The sequence below is a fragment of the Xenopus laevis genome, chromosome 1L (assembly GCF_017654675.1).
Source record: "Xenopus laevis strain J_2021 chromosome 1L, Xenopus_laevis_v10.1, whole genome shotgun sequence".
NCBI lineage: Eukaryota > Metazoa > Chordata > Amphibia > Anura > Pipidae > Xenopus > Xenopus laevis.
The window spans coordinates 84065194-84082469 of NC_054371.1; the positions used below are offsets into that span (position 1 = coordinate 84065194).

General features: G+C 39.3%; 1 protein-coding gene across 3 annotated transcripts in view; it reads left to right on the top strand.

Annotated features, from left to right (window-relative positions):
- herc3.L (HECT and RLD domain containing E3 ubiquitin protein ligase 3 L homeolog) overlaps positions 1–17276 on the top strand; it is a 53461-nt gene that overhangs the window by 27526 nt on the left and 8659 nt on the right. For all 3 annotated transcript variants that reach the window (XM_018245119.2, XM_041580152.1, NM_001092135.2), the window contains 10 exon segments: positions 898–1087; positions 1642–1805; positions 3914–4027; positions 8293–8316; positions 8405–8494; positions 9715–9885; positions 10240–10383; positions 11955–12121; positions 13866–13932; positions 15037–15119. In XM_018245119.2, the coding sequence (XP_018100608.1) occupies positions 898–1087; positions 1642–1805; positions 3914–4027; positions 8293–8316; positions 8405–8494; positions 9715–9885; positions 10240–10383; positions 11955–12121; positions 13866–13932; positions 15037–15119 (1214 nt within the window).

Genomic DNA, 17276 nt, shown 5'->3' on the forward strand with positions numbered 1-17276 from the left:
TCCCACTGGCTTCCCCGATCGATATCTGGCCAATACATACAGAGATTCACCAAACAAGTGGTTCTCTCCCCAATGCACCGACCTTGATCCCATGGGATTTTTAAACCTGCCCTATCTTCAGCTGGCCGACTTTTAGCCAGATATTGTTCGGAGAAGACCGTTGGAGGGCCCATACACTACCTAATAAACGGCTAACTTAATCTGTCAGCAGTTTATATCTGCCCGTGTATGGGAAACCTTTATCCTCGTAATCCGATCGCAAGGCCTTAGGGCTTATGATTGGATCTGCCCAATATCACCCAAGGTGGGCAAATCGGGGAGAGATCCGCTCGTTTGGCGACCTTGTATGGCCACATTTACACGAGGCATTAGTGGCGATAGCTATGCAAGTCAAATGGGATGCCAATAAATAAGACGCCCAGGGTATAACAACATATCTTAAGCTGGCCATAGACGCAATGATCCGATCGTATGAATCGTGGATTCGTACGATTTTCGGAATGTGTGTGGAGAGTCCCGACATTTTTTGTCCTTCGGAGATCCGTTGTTTGGTCGATCGGACAGGTTAATAAATTTCTGCCGGCTGCCGATAATATCTCTGTGTATTGCCGATGGTACGATTTTCAGTGGGAGACTGTCACCAGCGCTGTCAGACATAACTATCATACGATTGCTGTCAGGGGCAGAACATCGGCTGATCTGTTCTTTTACTACTTTATTTGGTCAGAATGGCACGACTTTGATCTTTATGGTTAGTGGCAGGTTGGGAGATGGGAAAGTCCGATCGTACATTGATTCGTACGATCGGATCTTTGCGTCTATGGCCAGCTTTAGGCTCGAGTATTTGTTTGTTTTGTATCCCTTTACTTTGCATTAACTTGTTTCCTCTCCTTTTAGATCCTTAAAGGCTTTGAAAGCTTTTTGATACCTAAGCTGTCCAGCTGTCCACCTGATGTAGAGGCAATGAGGATTTATATCATCCTTCCCGAATTCCCTTTGCTTCAGGATTCCAAATATTATATCACACTAACACTCCCGTTAGCCATGGCGATTTTAAGGCTGGACACCAACCCAAGCAAGGTGTTAGGTAAAGGAATCTTTCTCATAATGCCCAAAACTCATCCTTCCTGTGCATTCAAACCTTTGGCTTGTTACTTATCAAGTAGTGCATCAAATAATTTCAGTCCCCAGTGATTGCATACATTCTTCTAAAGGACACCTACCGGTACATTGCTTTCACATCACAGGGTCCCTGCAGAGACCTCCCTCCCAGTAGCACCATCCACACCTAAGCATAGTCCCCTAGCACCCAATCAGAAAATGCAGAGCAGGCCAGCTGAGTTTGCGATCTCCATCTGTAATACTGATAAGTGAACAACCTTACCACACCTTTGCTTCCAGTTTTGACTTTTCGTCTGTTTGTTTAGACTTTTTTTTGTATCATGATACTGGGAATCCCAGTGGTTAAAAGTAGAACTAAGGGTGATGGCACACATGGAGATTACTCCCCCACGATAAATCTGCAACTTTTCACTTATTGTGAGGCATGCACATTAGATAAAGGGGTGGTAGAGATAAAAAACATTTTATTCAAACTACTTTTAGTGAATTGTGTTTGTGGTTCTCTTCTTGTGCTTTCAGATAACTGGTGGGCGCAAGTTTGCCCAAACTATTTCTTGAAACTTATTGCTCTATACAAAGGAGCGGTGGTGTATCTCCTAAATGGAAGGAAGACCTTACTGATACCTGTTTTGTTTACCAGCTATATAACCTCTGCTCTTAAACTCCTGGAAAAGCTGCACAAGGTATTTTAATGGTCATCTTAAATATTTGCAGAATGTGTTTCATTCTCCATTTGCTTGTTTTTATATGCAATACACTGGTTATTTTTTTTAAAGATATCCTTGCATATATCTATTCAGGTAAAGGGGCCTGGTGCTTCCGGGAAAGCGATCTTTCTGTAATCTGGATCTCCATACCATGTCTGCTAAAAACGTATTTAATTGTTATTAAACCAGTAGGATTGTTTTTCCTCCATTAAGGATTAATTATTTCTTAGTAAGGGTCAAGTACAAGGTACTGTTTTTTTATTACAGAGAAAGGGGTTTGTTTTAAAAATATTAATTATTTGATTAAAATGGAGTCTATGGGAGATGACCTTTGGAGCTTTCTGGATAAGAGGTTTCCAGATAACGGATCCCATACCAGTTTATTAAGCCGACCATTGCTCAGGAGCTGTTCCTTTGCATCAAGCTCAGATGCACCACATTTAAGATCATAGCCCTTCCCTCCCCCCACTATATCACAATGTAATATTTGTAGCAAAGTTGCCTAAATTTCCCAGCCTGAACTATTTATTACATTTCATTGTAACTATTATTTTAGTGATATAGTAAAGTATTGAAAAGGAGACCTTGGACAGTACTCTTTAGAGATAACGGTTTGATTTACAGTGACTGAATTTAATACAGTTAAACATGTTCTTTAATTTGAATTATTTTTATTCGATTTATTTTCCTTTAAAGGAGAACTAGACCCTAAAAATGAGTGGCTAAAACTGCAATATTTTTTATACTGAACTTATTGCACCAGCCTAAAGTGTCAGCTTTTCAATAGCAGCAATGATCCAGGACTTCAAACTTGTCACAGGGGGTCACCATCTTGGAAAGTGTCTGCGACACTCACATGCTCAGTGGGCTCTGAGCAGCTGTTGAGAAGCTAAGCTTAGGGGTTGTCTCAAATTATCAAGCAGAAAATGAGGTTTGCCTGTAATATAAGCTGATGCTACAGGGCTGATTATTAAATTCTGATGCTAATTGCACTGGTTTCTGAGCTGACATGTGACATTTATATGCTATGTGTACTGTATATTGTGAGTGGGTCCCTAAGCTCAGTAAGTGACAGCAGCACAGCGCATGTGCAGTGAATCAGCAGAAATGAAGATGGGGAGCTATTGGGGCATCTTTAGGCAGAGATCTTCCCTGCTAAATGGCTATGGTTGCCTTGGACTGGTACAGAAGCCCAAAACATAATGTACAACATTTCTAGCTATGTCTTTAGTTTAACTTTCCTTGTCCTTGAAATAAAAAGTCAGTATATAGCTTTTTTTACCTGACATCAGAATTCATAAAACATGGGGCCCCATACTAATTAGTTAACCTAGATTATAAGCACACTCTCCTCCTGAGCAGTGGCACCTGCTAACTATGGTCATCCAAATAGTTCATGTGTGATCCACGCTGCCCCTTTTGGGCTCTGCTAATTGGACCAGTATGACTGTCTGGGTGCCAGGCCTCTGTGCCCCCCCCCTTCTCGTGTCTACTGAAAAGGGAAGTCTGATTAGTCTCCATAGATAGTGCTCTCTTTCTATGACCACTGGTTCACCTTTGAATTAACTTTTAGTATGTTATAGATTGGCTAATTTTAGGCAACTTTTCAAGTGGTCTTCATTTTTTTTTAAATAGTTTTTTAATTATTTGCTTTCTTCTGACTCTTCCTATTTACAAAGCAAATGCTCTGTAAGGCTACACTTTTATTGTTATTGTTTCTTTTTATTGCTAATCTTTCTATTTAGGCTTTCTCCTGTTTATAGTCCAGTCTCTTATTCAAATCAATGCACAGTTGCTAGCAACCAGATTGCTGAAATTGCAAACTGGAATAAAAAGCTAAATAATTTTAAAACACTAATACTAAAAAAATTATTATAAATTACAAATTGTCTCAGAATATGACTCTACACCATAGTAAAAGTTAATCTGAAAGTGAACAACCCCATTAATAGTTCTGTTTCTATTGTGACTAGTTGGCTTAAGACCCAAAATTTGTATGATTTCAGATTTCAAAACATGCAAAAAAAAAATATACGTCTCTGATATAAAATGCAGAAAAAATGATGAAATGTTTATGTCTACAGGTTAATGGGAAAGCACAACACGTAGAACATAACACATTTTACATTCCTGAAATCTCCAGTTTGGTTGATATTCAAGAAGATTACCTGATGTGGTTCTTAAATGAAGCAGGACTGGTAAGCAGTCAAAAAACCCCTTTGTATCTTCTTTGTAACTTCTAATGAGCTAATTTAGAACCTGGTTCAAAAAGATGAAGTCTGACCGTCATTCACCAATTATCTTTGATATGTCTAATAAAGTTTATATATTAGAACCTCAATTTTATGTTTTTCAGGGACCCAGAAAAAGATGTAAAATCAGGAAAAATGTAAAACCAGGGAATGTACTATGCATAAAATATAGGTGGGGTGTAAATTAAAGGAAAACATTAAGGGGGTTATTTATCAAAGGTTGAGTTTTTTCCACGAAAAATGTAAGTTTTCGGGGGTATTTTTCGGTCAAAACTTGAATTTTTGAGATTTATTTTACACCATTTAAAACCTGTCGAGGTCATGTAGGCAATGACGGAGGTCCCTTGAGCTCTTTGAAGATGTTTGTAGCCTTTATGATTTATTTTCAGTGGGTTTCAGCCTGACTACACTTATTCCAGTTGTTTTACTTTCAAGTTTTTCTTAAATTAGAAATCATTCGAGTTGTGAGTTTATTCGAGGTCTAAAAAAAGCTCACAAAGCTCTAAAATTCGACCTTTGATAAATAACCCCTAAAATGGAGGTTTCACTGTATTACCCATTAACGTGGTTATGCCAGCCTGCCAGAAGTAAAAATAACATTAGTTCAATGAATAAGGCTTGTGTTGCACATGGATTCTGCCTATTGTTTAAGTTAAAGATTGTGTCGTTTTTGTTATTTTTGCACTGCACAGCGCACAGCAGCGGACTTTCATTGTACAAATGATCCTAGCTCCTTGGTTCTCCAGAGCAATTGTAGTGCAGAGAGATGCTTGTTAATCACATTAAGCTTACCAGTAAGGGCTAGTCCACACGGGGAGATAGCGACGCGTTTGCGGTCGCGGCGACAAAGCGCCGCGCCAGTCGCGCGACCGGCGCAGGCGACAGTTTTGTATGGGCGCCTATGTAAAAACGCCTGTGCTAACCACACGAGGCGATGCGCTTTTCAACAGTCGCCTGAAAATGCCTCGCCAGGCTTTTTCAGGCGACTGTTGAAAAGCGCATCGCCTCGTGTGGTTAGCACAGGCGTTTTTACATAGGCGCCCATACAAAACTGTCGCCTGCGCCGGTCGCGGCGACTGGCGCGGCGCTTTGTCGCCGCGACCGCAAACGCGTCGCTATCTCCCCGTGTGGAATAGCCCTAAAACCCCCTGTGATCTCCTCCTTATCTGGGGTAAATGATCAAAATGCCATTCAATACCTGGGATCACCTCTCTGTAACCTGAGCCCATGTGTACTCTGACACTTTAAAACTTACAAAATACCTGCACATTTCACAACCTCAGAACCACACACTTTCCCAAAATGTGTTGGTCAAAACCAAAGTACAGGTATGGGACCTATTATCCAGAATGCTCGGGACCTGGGGTTTTCCGGATAATGGATCTTTCTGTAATTTGGATCTTCGTACCTTAAGTCTACTAGAAAATCATAAAAACCAATAGGCTGTTTTTACTTCCAATAAAGATTAATTATATCATAGTTGTGATCAAGTACAATGAACTGTTTTATTATTACAGAGAAAAAGGAAATCATTTTTAAAAATTTGGATTATTCGCCTGAACCCCTCCCTGCCGATGTGGGGTAATGCCAATCTCCCACACTTCCGAAATTTAGATGATTTCCTGTATTGGCGACAAAAGGGAATCAAATACTTGGGTAATCTCCTGTTGAACAACACATTCATCTCATATTCTGTGCTCAAAGCTAAATGTGCCCCAGAGAGTCTCCCAGTGTTTAGATACTCTCACATCCATCATGTATTCAAGGCCCAGTTTGCTACACTCTCTCCAACCTTGACCACACTGGCAATAGAGGACACCCTCTCAATAGAACAACCTACAAAGCTGGTGTCCAGACTTTACCAAAACCTATTAGCCAGTGTTTCCCCTCCATTTCATACAGCACAAACAAAATGGCAGGCGAAGATCCCTGAGCTCACGCAAGATGACTGGGATGAGGCCACAGAAACTATTTATAACAGCATAATACCAGTGAGACTAATTCAGTATAAAGTTTTCTATCAACTTTACACAACCCCACTAAAAGTTAAGGTAAGAGAGACGGTGACACCTGCCCTAGGTGTAGAACCCCAACGGCCAATTTTATACACAAGATCTAGGCCTGCCCAGTAATAAGAACATATTGATTTCAGGTAATGGCCTCCCTTGCAACTATCCTTGACTTTCCACAGGTGCTATATGAGCTGTTATTCTACGCCAAGAAATGTATAATTATGAATTGGATGGGACCCACCCCCACAAGAGATTCATGGATCAACTTAGTTGATTCTGTCATACCTTTGATTAAACTCATATTTAAGCCAGAGGTACCGCTCACAAATTTGATAAGATGCAGGGCCGGATTTACATAGTGGGTTCCCCTAGGCCCTCTGCCGTTCGTCGCCTCTGTCCCCTCCTGGGGGGACAGTAGTAATATTGATTGGTGCTTGGGAAATTTAAAAAATGATTATATCACAAGTGCATCCCCAGTATTTTTGAACCAATGTGGGTGTGGTTGGGCAACATGCCGCCCCCCTTAAATCCTGCCGCCCTAGGCCCAGGCCTAGGTGGCCTTTCCACAAATCCGGGCTTGATAAGATGTGGAGTCCCTGTGGGAATTAGGCCCTGGCACTCAACCAAGAAATCACATGGTAAATGCATAAAATAGTCTTCAGGAAATATCTCTTATGTAATTGTCAAACCGTATGGTGTTAAGATTCTTAAACAATGTTAAATCAATTCCAGTGACATACGTTTAGATGTCAATTGTTAACGTTTTTATTCATCTTGGAAAAGTAGTCAGCACAACGATTATCTCTCCTGTAGAGACTTGGTGCACGTTCCTCAGTGGCCACTTTCCACTGATATCACGACAGCCTTTGTATGTAGAACAGCACCAGACTGTGAAACTTTAGTGTTTAAAAAGCCTTTATTTCAGCTTTGGGCATCACCGTTTTTATTCATGAAAACTTTGCCTAAAAAAAAAAAGTGGATTATTTGGATAAAATGAAGTCTATGGGAGACAGCCTTTCTGTAATTTGCAGAGTTCTGGATAAAGGGTTTCCAGATAACGGATCCCATACCTGTAGTAGGTTTCTTTTATATATTTTTTGTAAAACATATATTTTTGCTTTAGAGGGGTAGTTCACCTTTAAATTAACTATTAGTATGATGTAGAAAGTGATATTCTAGGATAATTTGCAACTGGTTTTATTTTTTTACTATTTGTGTTTTTTGAGTTATTTTGCTTTTTATTGAGCAACTCTCTGGTTTGCAATTTCAGCAGTCTGGTTGCTAAGGTCCAAATTACCCTAGCAACCATGCACTGATTTGAATTAGAGATTGTAATATGAATAGGAGAGGGTCTGAATACAAAGATGAGTAATAAAAAGTAACAATAACAATACATTTGTAGCCTTATAAAGCTTTTATTTTTAGACGGGGGCAGTGACTCCTATTTGAAAGTTGGAGAGAATCAAAAGAAAAAAGCAAATGCAAATACAATAAAAAAATAAAGACCAACTGAAATGTTGCTTAGAATTGGCCATTATATAACATACTAAAAGTTAACTTAAAGGTGAACCACCCCTTTACCAAATGTGCATATTTGTTGCGGTTCTCAAGCTCAGGACGCTTTAAAGGAATTGTTCAGTGTAAAAATAAAAACTTGGTAAATAGGCTGTGCAAAATAAAAAATGTTTCTAAAATAGTTAGTTAGCCAAAAATGTAATGTATAAAGGCTGGAGTGATTTGATGTATAACATGTCAGTCAGGACTCTACTTCCTGCTTTTCAGCTCTCTTTGTTTACACTGACTGGTTACCCTGGCTACCAGGCATTAACCAATCAGAGACTTGAGGGGGGCCACATGGGTCACATGCGTCTGGCGCAACTTCGCATCTTAGTGAATTTGCCCCATAGAGCTGAAAAGCAGGAAGTTGGATTCTGGCTGTTTTATTAGACATCTGTTTACTCCAGCCTTTATATATTACATTTTTGGCTAACTAACTATATTAGAAACATTTTTTATTTTGCACAGCCTATCTATTTACACAGTTTTTATTTTCACACTGAACTATTCCTTTAATGTATAAGACTGGTGAGCAGTAGCAATACCTTGATTGCTAGTTATGTGTAAGCACCAAATGATAATACTGGCTGCAAGACACTGACACTAACTGGCCTTTTTGTTTTTCTCTCCCCGGTATGTCAGAAACTCCGCCAGTCCATTATGCAGGTAAATTCATGTCATTGTTACACCTTTGTTTGTTATTTGTATAATTGATTTGGATAATCATTCATGTAATCTTCTTTTACATTTGTAGGATTCAGTTACTCTCTGTTCATATCCCTTTGTGTTTGATGCTCAAGCAAAGACCAAAATGTTACAAACAGACGCAGAGTTACAGATGCAGGTGTGTGCCACGTCATTTTCTAGCCACTAGGAAAGCAATTCTTGTCTTCAGAACTACCTGAGTATGTGAAAATAAAAACAATTATTATAGTTCAGCCGTATGGGAGATCCTCACAGATTTTTCAAAATGATTTGTTAAATTTTGAAACACTCACCAAATTTGCTTTATAAGTGGACCTGTCACCCAGACATAAAAAGCTGTATAATAAAAGTCCTTTTTCAAATTAAACATGAAATCAAAATTCTTTTTTATATTAAAGTGTGCATAGCTGTTGTAAACTCATTAAAAAATCTGAGCTGTCAAAGAAATATTGTCTGCCCCTCTTCTATGCCTTAGGCAAGCAATTACTTTCATTTCCATTTCAGCACTTCCTAGATGTCACTGATCTCCCCACATTCTCCCGTACTCTTCACCATTTAATTGTGTAACCAGTGCATGGTGATGGACATCAGGTCCCCCATTCTGGTGCACAAACAAGATTCTGAGATGATACAAGGCTTGCCTTAATAAAAGTGTCCACAAAATGGCTCCTGCCTGCTTGCTATAATTATGAAATCCCAGACAAGATTCAAATAATTTATATAGTGTAATTAAAGTTCATTTTGCTTGACTAACATGATAAAATATAATTTGGAATAATTTTTTGGGTGACGGGTCCCCTTTAAATTAGGCATGCACTGAACACAGGTGTTTTTGCTGTCCTTTACACTAACCCTATACAAATATATGTAAGTATTTAATACCCAGGACCTAATTCCTGGGATGACATTTTTTTTAATTTTTCAAAAACATCAGAGGGTGTGTTTCCACCCATGGTGCAAGTTGGAAGCCAACATGTTTTTGCGCTTTGCATCCTGCCTGCCACAGGGATAAGCTCCCCAAAAAAACCACAGGCCAAAATGTGTTCCAATGTGCTCCAAAATGTATCGCAAGGACTTGCACTGTATTCATGTGGGGGGCACATAGGTATTTCCTCTCCTGCTCCTTCCGTAGACTGTAAAGGTATTTTGGACTGGGCTGGCTTGTGCCCTTACATGTTTTAAAAAATCAGATCACAGCAAGTGCTTTTCGAATGAACATTAGTGCCGCATTAGTGAATAAAGTCTGATGTTAGTAAATAATGTCTGAGGTGTTAGGTGACAGGATTTTTTGATCTGCTTTTATCCTAGAATTTCAGTTTATCATAATGTTTTTTTCTGTGATTCTTTCTTTTCTCATAGGTAGCTGTTAATGGTGCTAACCTACAGAATGTGTTCACGCTACTCACTCTGGATGCAATGTTGGTGAAGAACCCTTTTTTAGTGCTTCATGTGCGCAGGACAAGCCTAGTTGCTGATGCTTTAAGAGAACTAAGCATTTATTCTGATATTGACTTGAAAAAACCTTTGAAGGTATGTGACGTTTCATCAAAAAACAAGACGTAAAAATTTTTCCCACTTTTCCTTTCTTGCCCCTAATTTACATATGCAAATAAGGGTTCAGTATTCGGCCGAATCTTTCACGAGGGATATAGCTTGAATCCAAAATTGTGGATTTGGTGCATCCCTAATCTCCATCCACTTTTACATCAATCCCCTGAAAGCACCAGTGCAGCCAGATACATGTAGATTAAAAATGCATATTTTGTTTCAAGCAACAATCACGTGGCTGGCACAATTACCATTTTATATGATATTGCGTTACATCCGATACCTCAAAGAGATCTCTCCAACAAACCAAATCCCTGATATCTTTATCTTGTATAGGTCATATTTGATGGTGAAGAAGCAGTGGATGATGGGGGGGTCACAAAAGAATTCTTTCTTCTGCTTCTGAAAGAACTTTTGAATCCCATCTATGGAATGTTCACAGTCTACCAAGATTCAAACCTGCTTTGGTTCTCCGACATAGTAAGTTGAAATAAAAAGCTGAACAGAATGTTAATGGGAGGCCTGTAAATGAAAGACATTTCCAGTATTCACAGATTTAATTTTGTTTATAACATTTTAATCAGGGCTTTATTTCTAACATTTCGGAATATTTTCCTAACCTTCGTCTCTTGTGATGTAGAAATTGTAAACTTTTAATGAGTTTATTCGTTTTGTTGTTTTCAATATCGAGCAATTATTTGTATTTATCATTTTTTTTTCATCTGAATAGTGAGCAGGTTATTAATGCAAAGCTTTATTTAAAAAAAAGATTTGCATAAAGTAGGGCTCTCCCACCTATAGACCTATGGTATATGTTGTTGGACTTCAATTCCCAGTAAGGTATGAGATCCGTTATCCGCAAACCGATTATCCAGAAAGCTCCAAAGCTCCAAGTCCATCTCCCATAGACTCCATTATAATCAAATAATCCAAATTTTTAAAACGTGTTTCCTTTTTCTCTGTAGTAATAAAACAGGAAATTGTACTTGATCCTAAGATATAAATAATCATTACTGGAAGCAAAACCAGCCTATTGGGTTTATTTAATATTTACATGATTTTCTAGTAGACTTAAGGTACGAAGATCCAAATTATGGAAAGATTATTTGTTATCTGGAAAACCCCAGATCCTGAGCATTCTGAGTAAAATGTCCTATACCTGAACACCCAATTGGAGGGAGATGGACGTTAAACTTCAACAATAACAACAACTGCAGGGCAACCAATTGGTAGATACGCTTTACTGCTGTAATAAATAGGGATGCACCGAATCCCAGATTTACTATTTTTACCAGAATTTAGCTGAATCCAAGAACCAAGCCAAAACCAAACTATATAAATGAAAAAAATCATTGCACACACTTAGGGGGTTATTTACTAAACTCTGAATGCAAATAGGGGGTTATTTACTAAACTCTGAATGCAAATATCACAAACGATTCATGATTTTTGTTTTTCATAACATCAGACTTTTAAAAAATAACTAATTTTTCTGAATTTATTAAACCCTGAGGATGAAAAAGTCAGAATCTGAAAATCCAGCATCTCATTCCTGTCAAGGTTGCATATAAGTTAATGGGAGAAGTCCCAATGATTTTTCATGTGCGCTGAATTCATGCAATATCCCGAAGTTTAGGAGTTTTCGAGTGAAAATTCCTAAAACAAATCTTGAAATTCTTGAAAATCAGATGATAAAATCGTGAAAATATAATTTTTTTTTTCCTTCAAAGCAAACGGGAAAATGTAATAATAAATAAGCGTAAAAAACTCAAGTGGATTTGATCGGAGTTTGTAGCAGAGATTGTATTGATAGTATTGAGATAGATTCGGACTTTGATAAATAACCCCTTTAGGGTATTTCCGCCCGTGCATCAGGTTTCCGATTGCAGAAGAAGAGTGTGGATTTGGTTTGGTGTTCGGAGATGTATTATTTAGGGGAACACAAAAAGCTGTACAATTAGGGAAAATGTAATGACAAGAGTAAGAAGCTAAAGCTACATACCCTGATTCCAAGTACTATTGCCAATACCAATATTCTCCATTGTTTCCAGTGTTTTGTAGAGCACAACTGGTTCCATCTGATTGGTATCATGTGTGGCTTGGCCATCTATAACTTCACAGTGGTTGATCTGCACTTTCCATTGGCACTGTACAAAAAGTTATTAAATGTGCAGCCAACTTTAGAAGACCTTAAGGAACTGTCTCCCACAGAAGGAAGGTACGTACTAAATTAAACTATCAATCTATATTGTGTTACTCTGCCACGGGGCAGAAGTTCAAGTTTGCTGAGGGATGAAAGAACATGCACCTTATTGCTCATTCAGACAGAACGTCTGCCCTGGGGAATGGCTGCACTGTACCTCTTGCTCCAGAAAAAGAATCTGCCATTCACAGGCCATCCCTGTGCCTATCCCATTGCAACCTGTGTCCTCTCCCTTTACTTCACAGTAAAGCTGGAACATGGGACATATAGTCTTGGGGGTGTTGGGTCTTAAATTTGCCAGTACAGTGACTTCCATTACAAGTCCACTTGGAAAGACACAAGCACATTTTTCCAGAAAATTCTAAAAATGTCTTTAGTCTTTAGCCTTGCTATTCTGCGTATTTCTGTGTAAAAGTCTGAATGTCGTCAACCAAAACACTGACTGATATTGTGGGTTTCATTTTATTGTTAATGTAATTTGTATATGGGGGGTTCTTATTACTCATCTTCCATTCCACTTCCTGGTTACTAAGATAATTAATCAATAGAAAATGTAAATAATAAAAAAAAGGAAAAATAATCAGAATTAGTCTTAGAATACCACTTTCTATATAATATTTAGGGATGCACCAAATCCAGGATTCGGTTCGGGATTCCGCCTTTTTCAGCAGGATTCAGATTCGCCTGAATCCTTCTGCCCGGCTGAACCTAATCCGAATTTGCATAGGCGGAGAGGGAAATCACATGACTTTTTGTCACAAAACAAGGAAGTAAAAAATGTTTTCTTCTTCCCACCCCTAATTTGCATGTGCAAATTCTGATTTGGTTCCTGTATTCGGCAGAATCTTTCGCGAAGGATTCGGGGGTTTGGCTGAATCCAAAATAGTGGATTCGGTGCATCCCTAGTTATTAATACTAAAGGTATATCTGATCGAGAAGTACATTGTTTAGCTTTTGTCAAATCATTAGCATTTGGCCAAACCGAATCCAAATCCTTAATCATTTGCCTTTAATATTCAGGTATGGGATCCGTTAGCCAGACACCCGTTCAGAATTACAGAAAGGCTGTCTCCCATAGACTCCATTTTAATTAAAATCATTCATCTTTCCACTGGATCAACTAGCAGTTAGGCAGGTTATAAATAGACTTAAAAAGGTTGAACTTGATGGACTTGTCTTTTTTTTTTAAACTAACTTACTATGTAAATCTTCAACAATTGTTTTTTCTCTGTAATAATAAAACAGTGCTTTGTACTTGATCCCAAATAAGATATAATTAATCCTTATGGGAGACAGAACAATGCTATTGGGTTTAATTAATGTTTAAAAGATTTTAATTATGTAGATGTTTTAAAGACTTTAATTATGGAGATCCAAATTACAGAAAGACCTCTTATCCAGAAAACGCTGTCCCAAGTATTCTACATAACAGATCCCATACCTGTACAAGAATACTAAATGTTTTTCAGTGTTAATTGAATATTAAAGTTAGGGCATGCATTTGATTTAGTATTTAAGATGTAGTAAACAGCTCATTTCTATGTAGCAAATCCATCAGTTTCAGACTCTGTACTATACGGATTTCTTCACACAAGAATTTGGTCAGAGTCTGAAAATGATGGATTTACGGCATAGAAAGTATATGTTTATTTAAATACACCCAGGTTATGAATAAATAAAGTATCCGTGGTATCGATTTGTTTGGACAGAGGCTAAAACATGACTAAAAATTCACATGATTTCTTTTTGCTATCTGTAGGAGTCTTCAGGAGCTCTTGGATTACCCTCATGATGATGTAGACGAGATGTTCTGCCTTAATTTTACAGTAAGAGTATTTGACTGTAGTGTACTTTACTACATGTGACTTGTGCTCTGATAAACTTCAATCATGCTTTACTGCTGTACTGCAAGTTCGATTGATATCACCCCCCTCCCTTTCCCCCCAGCAGCCAAACAAAAGAACAATGGGATGGTAACCAGATAACAGCTCCCTAACACAAGATAACGGCTGCCTGGTAGATATAAGAACAACACTCAATAGTAAAAACCCATGTCTCACTGAGACACATTCAGTTACATTGAGAAGGAAAAACAGCAGCCTGCCAGAGTGCATTTCTCTCCTAAAGTGCAGGCACAAGTCACATGACCAGGGGCAGCTGGGAAATTGACAAAATGTCTAGCCCCATGTCAGATTTCAAAATTGAATATAAAAAAATCTGTTTGCTCTTTTGAGAAATGGATTTCAGTGCAGAATTCTGCTGGAGTAGCACTATTAACTGATGCGTTTTGAAAAAAACATGTTTTCCGATGACAGGATCCCTTTAAAGATAAATCACCCCTTTAAATTTTTAGCAGGGCCATAGTTTAACTGGCATTGTAGACATTTTTGATTCCACACCTTGTGCACAGGCCAACACATCCAGAAACTAACAGGAAAAAAGCGTATAGATATGGAACATAATAGCTATTAAAAATGGTGTCATGTAACTGGGCAGTCCAACTCAGCAACATATAATAAATATGGCCTGCTTCTTTCTTGAACTAAGATACCTAATTCATTATGGCAACATTTATATACCAAAGAGGAGATTTACAACTGAGAAGATGGCTCTTTCCAATGATATAAATTGTGTTTATTTTTCCTCATGCAATTTGAGAAGTCCTCTGAGTCCACTGATTTTTGTCTAGTTGTACCCATTGGTTTGAGGGTCAAGAATTTTGTAGGCACTGGAATAGGAAAAAAATACAAATTGTGAGAAAAAAACGTAAAAATGCAGGAAAATTTGATTTTCTTATGCAATGTACGTCAACTCGTGCACCTTTTTTGGTGTACCTAGTAGATGTAGAAGGTTCAGAAAGCGAGAATAGCGCAATGTCAAATGATCTCTGATGATATTTGTGTTTGATGTAGATCTGTATTTGCGTTTAGATTTGCAGAGAAAGTTATGGGCTCACAGAACGCAAACCAGTAGTGCCCGGTGGAGAGCACATGACTGTGACAAAAGAGAACAGGTGGGTTACATGTTTGGGTATAATGCGTTTAACCTTAACTGGGCCACACTTGTATGTACTTTCATGTTTGTGCTGTCACTTTCAAAGTTACCTCTCCTATAAAATCTAATCTTTTAACTGTGATTCTTACAATGTACAACTTGCCCACCATGAAAATCTATTACAGTGAGATGTTGGGGTGATTTGGAATACTTATTTACAGTATTAGATATTCATGAGTCTTAAAGGAACACTTCATTGTGAAAATAAAAACTGTATATTAGAAACATGTTTTATTTTGCACAGCTTATCTATTTAGTTAGTTAGGCAAAAATGTAATGTAGAAAGGCCGGAGTGACTGGATGTGTAACATAATATCCAGGATACTACCTTCTGCTTTTCAGCTCTATAACTCTGAGCTAGTCAGCAACTTGAAGGGGGGCCACATGGTGCATTTCTGGGCCCTCCTGTCAGTGGAGAACGTATGGGTTTTGTCTTCATTCACCTCTGCAGGCAGGACATAGAATAGATTTTGGTCCCTCCCACTGTATATATGGTTTGTCTCCACCTCCTCACATCAGTCCTTTGTCCTGCCTTAGAGGTAAAGGACAAAACTTTTATCATACTCTTTTTTTTTTTTTTTTTTTTTTTTCAGCTATCAGTATTCTTTCTCTCTCTTCTATAACACTATAAGGTATGCAGAGCTACCTTTGTGGCACACGGAGCTGCCGTCAAGGACTGGCGGGACACAGAGCTCCCCTATCCGTCTATGTCGCACGCAGAGCTGCCATTAATGGACTTGGGCATGCAGAGGGCCCCCGGGGGTCTATGTTGCACGCAGAGCTACCCTAACTGGACTAGGAGCACAGAGAACTCCCCACCTCGACCATGTGGCATGCAGAGCTGCCCTGTCAGGTACATGTAGCAAACACTACACTACCAGGACCATGTGGCACGCAGAGCTGCCTTAACAGCCCGTGTCATGTACAAGCCATCAGGTGGACCAGGGTAACACAATAGGACACGCAGAGCTGTCCCCAAAACATTCATTGGCGATACGCAGAATCGGCACTACTAAGAGAGAGCTCTCAGGGAACAGGGCGTAGATATACTTCCCCACGGTATTAAATTCCGCGGCTTGCAGGCAAGTACTGTCTCGATTAGAGGGGAGACGACCTATGCGGTGGAGACCGCATTAACTACACATTAGGATTTGGGTTGCTAGGCAACGCATAGGGCCGATTCAACTTTGCGCACACAGCAGAGCAGCTTCGTGCCAAACGAGGAGCGCCCGGACATCATACGCAAAAAGAGGCGAGGCGATCTGCAGTACAGGCGCACCGGTATATTGAGATAACGCTGTAGTAGCTTCTCAAGCACAGGTAGTAACTCCGTGAACACACAACTGCCTACTATACAGATTTTCCACAAAACAATGGAGGAGGCGGATTCACTAAAAAACCTCAGAGAGGTAGTGCAATCGGTGAAGATGAAGAGATCAGAAAAAATTACCAAAATGCAAGGTATGCAAGCATTCTCTAAGAAAATCAGAGCGTAACTATTGCTCTGATGGCAAACCTGACCCAAAGATCTCAGTAGCAACTGAATCACCAGTACTGTCTCCACAGATCGTTCTCAATCTCAAGCCTTACAGGTTGCTTCCTCAGCACCAAATACCCCAGCACTTAACCCACCATATCACCAATCAGACAGTTCAGATCAGTCACAACCTCAGTCAGAATCTGACTCAGAAGGGGAAATCAAGCATGAAACAACGGCACTCTCAAAGGCCGACAGACTCCCAGGCGTTCAAAAGAAATCAAATCTAGCCTTTCCAATCTTTAATTCTATAACACAAACTATTGAAACTGAGTGGGCACAACCAGACCGCAGGGTAACACTTACACAGAGATTGTTCAAGACTTACCCAGTACCTGAAGAACACCAAACGAAATGGGATAAAGCCCCAAAAGTAGATTCGGGCGTTGCCAGACTGTCTCGCCAAACTGCCTTACCAGCTGAGGAGGCAGCATTCAAAGACCCTTTAGACAGACGCATGGAATCAATCCTCAAGCAATCATACACACAGGCAGCAGCGATACTCAGACCAGCAGCATCAGCAGGCCTTGCACGCACTACCAGGCATTGGGTGCAAGAACTGGCCCAACATCCGCCAGA